This window comes from Octopus bimaculoides, chromosome 28, assembly GCF_046866305.1.
Source record: "Octopus bimaculoides isolate indiv1 chromosome 28, ASM4686630v1, whole genome shotgun sequence".
Classification (NCBI taxonomy): Eukaryota; Metazoa; Mollusca; class Cephalopoda; order Octopoda; family Octopodidae; genus Octopus; species Octopus bimaculoides.
In genome coordinates, this window is record NC_142955.1 from 6,774,494 (window position 1) to 6,790,078 (window position 15,585).

Here is a 15,585-nt window from a genome sequence, read left to right on the forward strand (position 1 = left end):
TTCATAACAGTCAATAATATTAATTTGTTTGAATGTACAAAGCTCATTAGTGTTAGTAGTGACTGAAAAGAAATGAATATCATCAAAATTTCAGTCATACTGAGTCAAGAGGGAAAAAACAAGGGAGAAATGATGATAGTAAAAAAAGGGATTTGGTTTACAATTTCTCTGATCCTCTTTCTATCGTGTGTAGGAACTTTTGCTTGTAACAGTGAGTTTGGGATTGTGAGGTATTTATAATTTTTTCTGCGAGTGGATCAGATTTTTGATTTGTTAAAGTATTGGTGATATCTTGTTTTTCTGGTGATCAAGTTTGTTGTTTTGCCTGGTTGGCTTCCCTGTGGGGAACAGTCATCAGTCATTCTGGTTGGTTGATTCTCTTAAAGGGTCATTTTGTTGTATTTGCTAAAGTTTGGTTTTGATTGGTATAGAGTTAGGTGACGTCAGCAACTGGTATTTGTAAAATTTCATTGGTCTAGAGCACTGTTTCCCAAACTTTTCGCATCAAATTGCAATATCGCCCACCCATCGGCCAAAAAATGCCCCATCGCCCACCTCTGTAAAAAAAAAAAGCCCTGACACCCCCAACACAAAATCTTCTAGGCCCCCCCCCCCGTATCTTTTGACACACACACTATATTGTAGGCTTGTTGCTCTGTTAGTGCTGTTTGGATTAAATATGCGGTTGTTTACAAATCCCTTATTGTGGGTTTAGTTTTGCCATTAGTGTGAATAAAATGCTAATGTTAACTCTATTATGTTGACAGATTAACTTCTGGAAACCTGCACTTTCTTTTACACTGATTTTCATTTTCCCCAAATGAACCATTGATCAGAACTACTGATGCCAAAATATTTAATGATTGTATTATAAAAGAAAATAATAAAACTTTTTTAATGAGAACCATGTGTCTGGTGCGATGCAGCTAGTGCAGATACATTCAGTTTCAAGCTTGTCAACTTTAGCCGAAAGTCTCCTCATTGTGTCACATCCAGTTCAATTCTTTTATGGGAAAGTAAAGTTCCAACATGGTTAAAACCAGATTCAACCAGGTATGAGGTAGGGAAGGCAAGCAAGAGTAATGACAGATGTTTCCACAAATTGGGGTAGGAATTCAATATACTCTAATGGTACCACAAACCTTGTGGCATCATTGTCGTTTTGTAATTCTATCAATTCCTCCTGAACGTCATCCTCACAATCGACTGCATTGACCTCAAACGGATTGCTATACCAATTTGGAATATTCAGCGCAATAACATCTTGAAATTGCTCCACCATGTTATCTTGCAATGATTGTAAATAGTTGCAATATGTAGTTAAATCCTCATCAACCAATTCATCTTTCAAAGAATCAAGTTGTGGAAATTGATGGAATTAACATTTTGAGGTGTTAGTCTTATACAACACCAATGTCGAAATGAAGGTAGTGATAAATGGTTTACAATCAACGAGTTTTTCTGTTTCCTTGCAATAACTTAGTCAAATCATTTAAGAAAAAAGACATAGCACCTTGCAGCCATCAATGAAGTGGACAGTGGAGTATCTTCATAGAAAGATATGATTATATGAAACAGTTCAACAAAGCGTAAAACAGTTTCCTTTTGACAGCCACCACACTTTGGTATGATATAAGAGTTTAGTATAGTCCTTGTCATTTCTCAGACAGAAAATTCGATCAGACAAGGAACTGATAACTAACTGTAGCACATCATTTAATCTACTGTTCATATATTTTGCCAGTGTGCCAAGCAATGAACAGTTTAGTATCTGGTGGGAAATTACACATTATCTCCCCTTCTTAACTCTCCTGTGTGACCCTTCTGTTGTGCATTCACCATGATGGATCGCTAACCACTACACACATTTTTTTTTCTCCTTGTTTCTCTCCTTATTTCTTTCTGTGTTTCTTTCTGTGGAAGAGCGTAGGTTCGCAACCTTTTCAATTCCCGAGTGTTATACTAATACATCTATTTGTTTTCTACAGCACCTGTCTTCATCTGTTGTTTTTTTGTGAATTCTCCCTATACATACATACATAGTATGGGTTTCTATGTTTCCATCTACCAAATCTACTCAGGGCTTTATTTGGCCCTGGGGTATACTAGAAGACACTTGCTCAAAGTTCCTATCCATGCCTGTACATGTATGTGTGTGTTTATGTGTACCAAGAGGTGGTGGGAAATAAAGATAACAAGACATATGCATGGAAGCATATATACAACAAACTTTTCAGCTTCCATCTCCCAATTCCATTCACAAGACTTTTGTCAACCTGGGGCTATAATGTGTTTGAACAGTGAATTTTTTGCTAAACAGTCATTCACCCCCCCCCCACACACACACGCATATATGCATGCGCATAGATGTACAAATGTGTGTGTGTGTGTGTGTGTGTGTGTGTGTGCATGTATTATCCTTTACTTGGAAAACAATTAAGGGTTAGTATCAGAAAAGGAAAGCTTAGAAAAACAAACTAAAATGAAAAGAAAAAAGTGATAGAATGCATATATATATATATATATATATATATATATATATATATATATATATATACATATATATATATATATATATACATATATATACATACATATACATATGAATGAATTCCAATATTTTAAATCGCGGTTTGTTCCCATTAATGAGGATGGCTGGATCTACCTCACTCTTACAGTAATCGCTCTCACACCATCTCACCAGGTCCGAAAAAGTCATACATACATATATATATATATATATATATATATATATATATATATATATACATACAAGGGGAGGTCAAAAATTATCCACACTTTCGCCATAACATATCTTAATCATTGTCACACTGCCTTCTGTACATGTGTGCTTGAATTTGGAACTATTGTGATCACATGATCAAAGTTTGAGCCTGGTTGCACCATTTTTCTTTCTGGCTTTACAGTGTAAGCATGGCCATTCCACTAGCAAGACGAACAAAGAGCAGTGATCTGATTTCTCAGGCAAAGGTGTGTACAATCAACAGTGTAATATACAGTGCTTTGCTGGCCAACAAACTAAAGCCAGCAGTTTACACCAAAGCCTGTTGTTGAAGAAAGTTTTGTTGTTGCATGACAATGCACACCCACACACAACCGCCCAGATCTCACTCCTTCTGACCATCATATCTTTGGACCACTCAGAGATGGTTTACAAGGTCATCGATTTCTTGCAGATGAAGATGTGAAGGAAGCTGTGCATAAATGGTCGTGTGACCAACCAAAAGTCTTTTTCTTGGAGGGAATACACAAGCTTGTGGACCGCTGAACCAACTGTGTTGAAAAGGAAGGAGACAATACAGAAAAATGAAGTACTTGTTAATGCCCTGTTTTTAAACAAGAATGCATATAATTTTTGACTCTCCTTCGTATATATAAATGTGAGTTTGGAGGGATATATTCTCTGGGTGAATACCATATTGGCTCTCAGTTAAGTTCCAGTTAAAGGTTAACCACTTCAATCAATATGTTACTACCATTTGTTGTCAGTCACTCTGTGAATTCTTCCGATGGGCCATTCTATGTACACTTCACTGAACAGTAAAAATTATCTGGAGTATATATTATTATTAATAATAGAGTATGGAGACTTGTTCATGCACAACGTGCAAGTGTTTCTGCTACACCATCTACTCATCTGCAGCCTTGTGTTATTGTTGGTGAAGCTTCAGGGTCTATCCATTTGGTCATCCTTGAAGTGAACTGAGTGAAGTAAATTTTTGTTAGTGTTCTGTAGAAGATGGGGGTGTTGTTGATTATAGGTATGAGCTGGTGACCTCAACTTCACCCCAGTCACTGCCCAAAGTTAGGGCTGGGTATAAAATTGGTCAAAGTTGAGATTAGTGTTTTTGTAAGGCTTCTTGTTCATTTTAATGGTTGTGTGTTTTAGTTCTCATTTGTTTATATATTCATTTTTTGGTTGAGCCGCTCATGATTTGCATTATATATTGGGTAACGTATTTCTTAGTTTATTAATGAGGTTATTAATATTTTTTTTTAATGTTTAGGTTATGTTATTCCATCTGTCATATCAAGTTTAATTGTTGTTGGGACGTTGGCTATCTAGAATTATCTTTATATTTTTTAAAAATCTTACCGTGTTTGTATAAACATCTTAGGGCTTGTTCATGTCTTGTATTAATGCTTTTTTTTTTTTTTAAAGTAAATATTTGGTATAGTTCCTCTACACTTATGCTGCATCTATTTCCCCCTACTCAATAAGGTTTAGCAGTACTAATTATTTTCCATTCAGTAGAATAGTTATTGTTTTTGTTTCTAATTGACCAAATTAGTTTGCTTAGGCTTGTATTATTTTTTTCCTATCTCTAAAAGAATTTAAAGGATTGGCTAGTCTCTTTTTGAAAAAAAGAGAGCTGGCTCCTATATAAAAGTATTCTTTTCCCTCCAAAGTAATATTGCATCTACAGACCAGGGCATACTGTATCTCTAGCACAGTTGCATAAACCTGTTTCTCTATTTCTATTATCTATTTATTCTGTTATTGACTCCATTAGAAGTCTCTCCTTTTCTCTCTTCCCTCGGTCCAGTATCATTTCTGAATTCTTCATGCATATGTGTTTTAGTGTTGTTATTTCTAGCAGTACATCCTTCCAGTTCCATGGTTGTAAAAAGATTTGCTAGTATTGTTTCCCTTTTACTGTTGGCTTTTCTATTACCACTCCCCCTTCCTCCAGTGCATGCTATTTTGGTTTCAGCACTTAGGTCACTTGTATGTTATTTCTTCTCTAAGATCCAGATTCAGATTACTAAAACCTCTGTTGATGGGTTCCCTATTTTTGTGGGGTGTACTATTATTAATTGTCCCTTGGAAGTGGTATAGTCTATTCACATTATGTGCTGCAATTATTTGTGCCAGGTTGTGGCTCATGGAGAAGGTGAGACATTGTGTGCATTAAATATTTTATGGTACCTGCTAGAACAGTATAGGGATATTGGAAATTATCTGTTTCACAAATGGAGCAATATACCAGAATGTGATCCTATAATTATTATTAGTTTTGGTATTTAAAGATATTGTCTGGATTTTAGTGTCCCTGTCATTCATGTTTCTGTGGGTCGCTTACTGTTGTATTTCTTAGTTGTGTTGTGTGTGTCTCCTACTATATTTAAAATGATATGTTTACTATGGACTTCCTGCAATGCATGTATTTTGATATACAGTAATTGGCCTGCATTAGCTGAAACATACTTACACATATGTGCCCCAACGAATTTCTTTCCTCATAACTTTCAGAAACATGGTTATTTTTCAATGAAATTTTCTACGGATATGCTTCAAATGGTGTAGATAATCTTATTCTAGCAGTTCACTCTCAGAGTATCCCCCCCCCCACTACTGACTTGGTCACCTAGGTAATGGAAGCTGTTAACTACTTCTAGTTTTTCCCTCTGGCTTGTGATGGAGTCTATTTTCTGTGCATTTTTGGTGTTTATTGTACCTGTACACCTTCTACACACAGAATTTATCTTCCTTGTTAGCATTCCTTTGATATTGCTGTACCTCTTATATGTCCATAGCTTACACCGGGTACACCGAAGTTTCTACCTATGCCTTTTCTACAGATCAAGCAGGGCCATCTACCTAAAGTGATTTATGATTTGTCCACCTTCCTACTTACCAATACTTTGGGTTTTGCTAGGTTAATTCCAAGGCCCTTCAATTCTAGGCCTTGCTTCCACACCTGAAACTTCTTCTCCAGTTCTGGTAGTGACTCAGCTATTAGAGCAAGGTCATCAGCATAGAAGAGCTCCCAGGAGCAGCCTGTCTTAAATTCCTCTGTTATTGCCTGGAGGACTATGATGAACAAGAGGGGGCTAAGAACTGATCCTTGGTGAACCCCTACTTGTTCTCTGAATTCTTCGCTATACTTGTTGCCAACCCTCACCTTTCTGACAGCATCTCTGTACATGGCTTGTACAGCTCTCACCAACCACTTGACTATCCCTAATTTCTGCATTGACTACTTGATAAGGGATTGAGGGACTCTGTCAAAGGCTTTCTCCATGTCAACAAAAGCCAAGTACAGAGGTTTATCTTTGGCTAGGTATTTCTCCTGCAGTTTACCAGAAATATAGCATCTGTGGTGCTTCTCCCAGGCACAAATTCAAACTGCATCTTATCTAAATTAACTCTCTCTCTAATTAGTTGGGCTATGACCCTCTCCATGACTTTCATTACTTGATCTAACAATTTGATACCTCTATAATTATTTCTATCTAAAGCTAGTCCCTCTGTTGGGGGTCAACATTTGGCAAACTCTCTTCCTTTCATTTATTCGCTTCATTTAGCAAACTTTCATAGTAGCATCTCCAAGTCTCTTTTTTGCAGCATCATTAAATGCAAGTGAGCCACCATCCATGTGGACACATTTCTCTCCTATGACATCACGATTTTCTCTCACACACTGTCTTGCAATTCGAAACACTTCAAGTCTCTGGTCCTTTTGATGCAGAACACTGGCAAATTTCTTCTTCTCTGCTTCCCTTCTGGCTAAGTAAACCTGTCTCCTAGCTTTTTTTCACCACCCCTTTCCCCATCATCCCACTCCAGACCAATTTTGGTCAATCCCCCCTTGCACTTGAAAACCATGGTAGGAGCCTTCACAGTAAAAAAATATTTTAGAAAAGTGAGTGATTCAAGGGAGATTCAGTAGCTGTTTCCAGCATATCCCAAGACAACCCTCCTCATTTCTTTCTCATTCTCCCATGTATTGATGTTTTTCTATATTTTCCTCTCCATAAATACATTTTGTATGCTATAAAAAAAGAAAATTTGAAAATTTATGATTTTTTTTGCAACCCCACTCCCTGCCCCCAATTGTTTCTGTTTGTAATTTAAAATACTGGAGAGCCTGAGAAGGTCATTGCTGGCATTTATTCATAGTGTTTTAAAAAAAAGAGGTATGTAAACAATAATTCATTTTAATAGCATACTTTTTTGTTAGAAAATGTTTTTTCTTACACACACACACACATGGCTTCACTTGATTGAAGTAGGGGTAAAAATTTAAATTACAATTTTTTTTTTCTTGTAGTCCACCAATGGACCATGTGTGTATTACTTCGGCATCATCGTTCCATAAAATGTGTTTAATGGGAGAAATAATATTGGAAAACATCAATACATGTGAGAGTGAAAATGGAGGGTGGTTTGGGTCATGCTAGAAACAAAAGCCAAATCTACCTCAGCCTTTCCCCTCTGAAAACATTTACAATCTTTTTTTTCTTCTTTTTTTAATAATCAAAAAGGCTCCTCCCATGGTTTCTAAGTTACAAAATAAATTGGCTAAAATCAGTCTGTAGTGGGATAGTGAGAAATGGTGGGGATCGAAAAATTTTCAAAACTTCCCCACATCATTTCGAAGGCTGTGGTGAAATAAAAAATGGGAAAAATCCCTGTCAAAACTTATTTGGTCTTCTTGATCCAAAACTCCTCTCCCCCACCCCTTGGAAAAAATTTACTCCACAAATTTCTTTATAATCATAATCTTTGCCGTTTGAAAGGTATTTTTATTAAATTTCATTAAAAGATACACATTTTCCTGAAAGTTATGAGGGGGAAAAAAATGTTGGATCATGTGGATTTTCTGAAACTTCTCTTCCCCCTTGGAAAAAATGTTGGATCATGTGGATTTTCTGAAACTTCTCTTCCCCCTTGGAAAAAATGTTGGATCATGTGGATTTTCTGAAACTTCTCTTCCCCCTTGGAAAAATTCTTTCCCATAAATTCCTATATACCCTGAATCCACAGCATCTAAGCAGTATTTGTTGAAAATTTCATTAAAAAGTATACATTTTTCTGGAAGTTATGAGGCAATAAAATCCAGGGGTGTACACATCTGTAAGGGGCTACTGCAGTTTTGCACCTCACCTTGAAAAATGCATCTTTTTTTAAAAAAATTTTTGGATTCTTAAGTGGGGTGTTTAAAATCCAAAGAAATTTTTTCAAAAAAATGCATTTTTCAAAGTGAGATGTGAAACTGTAGTAGCACCCATCTGTAGTGATGCCAGTCTTTCTTCTGAATAGCTATCTCAATAGCTTCATTCATTAATATGAGAGAGATTGATGAACAGCCAGTGAAAAATATAAGTTCCTTTCATTTTAAGTAAAAGGCTTAGGATGCAAAATTATGTAAGGTAAAAATTTTTAAAATGGTGTGAAATGATTTTGACGGGAAAACTTGTGATCATAGGTCTTCTCAACTTGGTGCCAACAACACAACCTTTCCGTCCTTTTACAATAAAAGAAACAACAAACATATTTACTTACCTGAGTACTTAATGATCTTGAATAAAAATAGATTTCTGAATATAATTATTTGTAAAAACAGACAGTTTTTGTATCTTAGATGTATTTAAACTAGACAGGTATTTGTACTGCCTTTGTGTGAGTCGAAGGTTCTCCAAAACAATTCATACCAGTTTCTTCTTTGATTTTCCTCTGAATTTTAGCAACCTTTTTATCATAAAAGCATTTCATTCTCGTCAAATAGCTTATGCTTAAAGTTTTTAATTTGTATCTGACTACATGCATTACATTACGTGAATATTTTGAAAATGCAAGTTTAATAATTTCATTTCATGTGTGTGTGAAATTAAGAACATAAAATGAAATATTTAAGTTTCTGTCTTATTTGAAACAATGTTTTTTCACCATGACCAGCAACATGTTTTGATATTGGGGTTGACTATTGTCTTCTCATTTCATTTAATCGAGTGATATGGCTCCTAAACGGTGGTTCTTTTATGTTGTATTTTTTATTAAACAATTGCTAAATTTATTGAAATGAATAAGGGAACACAGAAAAAAGACAAAAAAGTTAATATAAATTGTCACAATAATTTTATTCTCCACCTCTCCTTCTTTGTCATTTTTCGCCATCAGAAGTTACATCGTTTGTGTTCCTTTGTGCGTGTGTGTGCATGCATGTTTGTGTGTGTGTTTTATGCTTATTGGGAAAAAAATATTGAGAAACATCAATACTGACCAGGAAGAAGCTGCCTAACTCGGCTCTTACAACACTACGACTGGGTGCTGAAACAGCTACTTAACCACTCAAATGAGGAAGTGATATATCTCGACTTTGCAAAGGCCTTTGATAAAGTCGATCATGGAATGATATGTCACAAACTGCGTGATCTCGGCATAGTTGGAAAATTGGGAGAATGGCTTCATGACTTTCTGAAGGATAGAAGTCAGGTGGTAGTAGCCAATGGGGCCACCTCCAATGACACGCAAATAGTGAGTGGTGTTCCGCAAGGCACTGTTTTGGGACCACTACTGTTCATAATGGCCCTCTCAGACATGCCCTCAGCCACACAGAGAGCCACAATCACAAGTTATGCAGATGATACAAAAGTCTCACAGGTAATACAGAACCCTGAAGACTCTATGCACCTGCAATGTGAGCTGGATGAAATATACAAGTGGGCTGAAAAGAATAACATGCAGTTTAATGCTGAAAAGTTTCAAGCCTTATGCTATCAGCATGCAAGACTAAATGCAGAACCCATTAAATACACGGAACCTGGAGGGACTGCAATTCCAGAGGCGCAGTCAATGCAAAACCTGGGCATTTACATGAGTAATAATGCATCCTTTCATGTGCATGTTGCTAAATTGTCAATGAAATGCAGGCGACTGACCGGATGGATTCTAAGTACTTTTAGAACAAGAGATCAGGAAACCATGATGGTGCTCTGGAAGACACTTGTTCTAAGCCACTTTGACTATTGCTCTCAGCTATGGTCACCAACCAGTGTCAAATTAATCTCAGAACTTGAGGCTATCCAATGAAGCTACACAAAGAAGATAGCCTCTATGCAGTATATAAGCTATTGGGAAAGACTCAAGAGATTAAGACTCTATTCCTTAGAGTGTAGGCGAGAAAGATATGCCATAATATACATCTGGAAGATCTTCAAAGGACTTGACCCAAACTTTGGCATTGAAAGTTACACAAATAAAAAAACTGGATGCCACTGCATAGTGCCAAGGACTCCAAATTTGCCATCAAGATGTAGGACAAGATACTGCAATAGCCTGGGCTTCAGAGGTCCACAGCTCTTCAATATCCTCGTGAAGGACCTGAGAGACCTGCATGGGGTGGATGTAGGTATCTTCAAAATAAAGCTGGACCTCTTCCTGTCAAGTGTCCCAGATGAACCAACTTCACTGCAGGCGGTGCAGATGAGGGCAGCTGCATCAAACTCTCATGCACCAAATGTCAATTCCTGAAGTAAAATTATGTAGCAACACCAAATGGCAGTACCCCAGCATGGTCACAGCTTATAAGCTGAAACTAGATAAAATGAAAAATGAAATGAAAATGTAACAAAGAAACTGGAAAGGTGATTGTGGGATGTAATAGAAATAACAGTCAAATCTCCCTTAAATCACACACCTTTTCACCTGAAAATACATTTATTTATTATTTTTTTTGTACCAAAATGGCTTCTCTCATAGTTTTTAAGTGCATTGTGCAAAATACTTGGTTAAAATTGGTCTGGAGTGGGGTGAGGGTGAGATGAAAAAAAGAATTATAAATTTTCCAAAATTTTTCCCCACAAAAAGATACCCACCATCATTTTGAAGGCAGTGTTGGAAAAAAAAATTGGAATAATCCTCATCAAAACGGAGAAAATCCAACTTACATGGATGTCTTGATTTGAAACTCTGCCCAAATCTCTTGTTACACAAGTTCAGATTCCTCTCTAATTCACTCCTCAATCAACATTTTTTCATTTGAACTTTTTTCTGAAGTAAGATTGTGTGGAGTTGGTAAAGTAGTAATCTATCAGTGGGGTGTGATTTTTTTATGAGACAAGATGTAATTGTTACTTTCTATTTGGTGTTGCAATTACATAGAAAATAACTAATTGGCTCAGGCTGTCTCATTTAAAGTCACTGCTGTTGGTGTTCCTCATGTTCAGGATGTTTTTGCTGCTGTTATTTCATAATGTTTGTTGTTTGTCATTTCAGACGATTCTGGTCGTACAGACATCTTCTGTCACATGATGCCATTCTACTCGTATGACATCCCCCACAGCTGTGGGCCTGATCCCAAGATCTGCTGCCAGTTTGACTTCAACCGCCTGCCAGGAATGCGCTACAACTGCCCCTGGAAGGTTGCTCCCGTTGTTATTGATGATGAAAATGTAGCAGCAAGGTAACTCATGAGATTACAACCATCTTTTTTTTTTTTTTTTTTTTTCTGGGTGTGTTGTTATTGCAGTTGTTGTTTAACCCCAGGTCCACCATTGATTAAGTAGCTCTCCACTGAAAGGCTTTCCAGCTGTGATCACCCTGGACCATACATTATCCAGTGCAACCTTCTCTTTTTAGGAGATTAGCATGCGATACGGTGAAGGCACATGGTTTAGTGGTTAGGATATTCAGCTCACAATCATAAGTTCAATTCCTAACGATGCATTGTATCCTTGAGCTTTATTTCATGTTGCTCCAATCTACTCAGCTCGCGGAAATGAGTTGTACCTGTATTTCAAAAGGCCAGCCCTGTCACATTCTGTGTCATACTGAATCTCCCTGAGAACTACATTAAGGTTACATGTATCTGTGGAGTACTCAGCCACATGCACGTTAATTTCACAAGCAGGCTGTTCTATTGATTGAATCAACTGGAACCCTTGTTATTATAACTGACGGAGTGCCAGTTAGTGCTAGTATGATAAGGTGAAAATTTATCTGCTATTTCTAGTGGAGTAAACAATCACAGAGGGTTTAATCATCAGCTTCTTGCTATTGTTTTGTCTCAGAGCATACATGTGATCAGAGATATTCTGGCTTTGACTATCCTGTTTTATTGTTCTTCCCAGCTAATATATATTTAGGAATACATCCACACACTAACACACACACATATGCCAACACACACACATATGCCAACACACACACATATGCCAACACACACAAAAGTCAATGACACTGATTTCAACAATCCTGGTGTGCTGGCAAAAGCCATGGATCAGCACTTGTCTCCTGATCCACTAATGGCTACTCACATACATGCACACACTGCAAAGATAGTACTAAAAATGGTATATAGCTATTCTTTTGGTTCCAATTCTCATGAATTCTTGATTCTGGGGATGATCTTCCCTTCCCATTTAGTGTGTCATAATTGCCACCAGCCATTTATTTACTTTTCTTGAAGATTATTTCAATAAATCAAGAGGTCAGGTGTGGCTGTGTGGTAAGAAGTTTGCTTCCCAACCACATGGTTCTGGGTTCAGTCCCATTGCATGGCACCTTGGGCAAGTGTCTTCTACTATAGCCTTGGGCTGAACAAAGCCTTGTGAGTAGATTTGGTAGATGGAAACTAAAAGAAGCTTCTCATGTATATATATATATATATATATATATATATATATTATTTTGTTTAAAAGAGTTCCAACACTGTCTGTTTTTTATGTTTTATTTATATTCCTGCAAAACCAATGTGGGATATAGAATATGGAATATACAATATATAATATAATATACAATATATGATATAAAATAAAAATGGATGGTACTATGAAATAAAGTATTGAATGTTTTATTGAATATATGGAATATGTCTTATTGAATAGATGAAATATTGAGTGTTCAATATAAAGGATTAAATATATAAATATATAAAGGCGAATATGTATTTTCTATACCTTGTGGTATACAATAGAATAATGTTGTAAAAAATATTTAGAAATAAATATGCACTTACGAGCAAAGGCAGATTAACTACAAAGTTAGTCTTTGTATGTGGCAGATGTTCAGGTGCAATAAACACTGTAAACAAACAGGAAACAACTTCTATCTCATTCCAGGGAGAAAAACTAGAGGTAGTTGATAGCTTCCGCTATCTGGGTGACCAAGTTAGTAGTGGGGGTGGGTGCGCTGAAAGTGTAACTGCTAGAATAAGAATAGCCTGGGCCAAGTTTAGAGAGCTCTTACCTCTGCTGGCGACAAAGGGATTCTCACTCAGGGTAAAAGGCAGACTGTATGACGCATGTGTACGAACAGCCATGCTACATGGCAGTGAAACATGGGCTGTGACTGCTGAGGACATGCGTAAGCTCGCAAGGAATGAAGCCAGTATGCTCTGCTGGATGTGTAATGTAAATGTGCATACCCGTCAGAGTGTAAGTATCTTGAGAGAACAGCAGAACATAAGAAGCGTCAGTAGTGGTGTGCAAGAGAGACGATTGCGCTGGTTTAGACATGTGGTGAGAATGAATGAGGATAGCTGCGTGAAAAAGTGCCACTCCCTAACAGTTGAGGGAACCCGTGGAAGAGGTAGGCCCAGGAAGACCTGGGCTCAGGTGGTGAGGCAAGACCTTCAAACATTGGGCCTCACCGAGGCGATGACTACTGACCGAGACCTTTGGAAATGTGCTGTGCGTGAGAAGACCCGGCAAGTCAAGTGAGATCGTTGCCAGTGCCCCTGGACTGGCTCTTGTGCGGGTGGCACATAAGATGTACCATCCTGAGCGTGACCGTTACCAGTACCGCCTGACTGGCCTTGTAGGGTTTTCGAGCGAGATCGTTGCCAGTGCCCCTGGACTAGCTCTTGTGCGGGTGGCACATAAAAGACACCATTTCGAGCGTGGCCGTTTTCATGCGGGTGACACGTAAAAGCACCCACTACACTCTCTGAGTGGTTGGCGTTAGGAAGGGCATCCAGCTGTAGAAACTCTGCCAAATTAGATTGGAGCCTGGTGTAGCCATCCGGTTGCACCAGTCCTCAGTCAAATCGTCCAACCCATGCTAGCATGGAAAGCGGACGTTAAACGATGATGATGATGATGAGAAGGTGAATAAAATAAAGACTTACGAAAAGAGCGAATAAAGAAAAATCATAGTGTTGAGATTAGATTTTTCAGGAGTGGCTGTGTGGTAAGTAGCTTGCTTACCAACCACATGGTTCCAAGTTCAGTCCCACTGTGTGGCACTTTGGGCAAGTGTCTTCTACTATAGCCTCAGGCTGACCAAAGCCTTGTGAGTGGATTTAGTAGATGGAAACTGAAAGAAGCCCGTCATATATATGTATATATATATATGTTTGTGCTTTCCCCCCCCCAACATCACTTGACAACCAATGGTGGAGTGTTTATGTTCCCGTAACTTAGCAGTTCGGCAAAAAAGACCAATAGAATAAGTACTAGGCTTCCAAAGAATAAGTCCTGGGGTTGATTTGTCAACTAAAGGTGGTGCTCCAGCATGGCCACAGTCAAAATGACTGAAACAAGTAAAAGAGTAAAATATATGTAATTAATCCAAGAAAATAGGTAATCCTGTTTAAATAAACTGTTGCTGGTAGTCCTCTTACGGCCATTTCAGGGGCACAGTAATCCATATATTTTAAGAATATTTTCACTCTCAATTGTAATGTATGTGGGAGGGGAGAGCTTCTGCTATTACAGACCAAAATAACGAGTATTGTATATTTTTTGGTTTAACTTCTTGTATATACATAGCTAGCAGTGTAAAAAATTTATATTTTACGCCAGTAAAAGAATTCAAATAAGCCCTATAGCGACATTCAAAGTCTATAGTACTTCCAATATAAACTCTTGTCTTCTGTGTGGCAGGGATCTCCACAGAACACCTTTACACTACATTACTATGTAAACATGATCCAGATAGCGGACATGACTCCTTAATTCAACAATTACATGTTTTTTCCTCCTTGTATCAGCATTAATTTTCCAATTACTAGAGGTTAAGTCAACCTCAACCTGGCATAATATTTATGTTATTTATATCAGTTTTGGAGTTGTGAAGTTCATTATAAAGATTTGTGTGGGTGGAATTCCTAAGTCTGAGTTTAGATCTATAATTGAACCTAAATTTGGAGTAGCAGTGTACAACAATTTCAAATAGGATTTTTTAAAAATAGAATAGTATTTATGATTTTTAGGGAAATTTTTGTTCAATATTTTAAAAAACAATTTGGGTAAAGATTTGACCTGAACAGAGAAGTGCAAGGCAAACCATATAATTTGACATCTCCTAAAATTAAGTGTGAAGTCTAAAAAATTAGCTATCTTATTATCTATTTCAAACACTATATTTAAATTATAATTAAAAAAAAAAATTTTAATATTTCTTTGTATGTTTAATCTCCGGAAGAAATAAATTTTTAGTTGCCAAATGTTCATCACATCTCTATAGAGACACCTGGGTATGTTAGGAAAGTGTTGCTTAATTTTTGAAAGAAACAGTCCCACAAGGTCTGTTATTTGGACTGAATCCGAAGAGCCCATTGCTATATCAAAAAGGTCAGAGTTAGTATTTCGGGTCCAATTTTTATCATTATAGTTTTTTCTAGCAGCAAGGATTATATCTATATGAGATGCAGAAATGGTTGTATAGTTTCGAACAAATGATAATGCTTCACTCAGTAAATTAGGTGTTATTGAAGCACAATAATCCAAGATATCAAATTGGATGAAATTAATGTGATATTTGTCCTTGAGGGAATGAAACCATGTAATTACATCACCGGTAGAGTTCCAAAGGGGGAGCTCTACATTTTCTTTAAT

At 37.1% G+C, this 15,585-nt stretch overlaps 1 protein-coding gene across 3 annotated transcripts in view; it reads left to right on the forward strand.

Moving 5' to 3' along the window:
- LOC106875688 (alpha-mannosidase 2x) overlaps window positions 1–15,585 on the forward strand; it is a 140,155-nt gene that overhangs the window by 57,596 nt on the left and 66,974 nt on the right. For all 3 annotated transcript variants that reach the window (XM_089343941.1, XM_089343943.1, XM_089343942.1), the window contains exon 3: window positions 11,024–11,210. In XM_089343941.1, coding sequence (XP_089200067.1) covers window positions 11,024–11,210 — 187 coding nt within the window. The remainder of the gene's footprint in view (window positions 1–11,023; window positions 11,211–15,585) is intronic.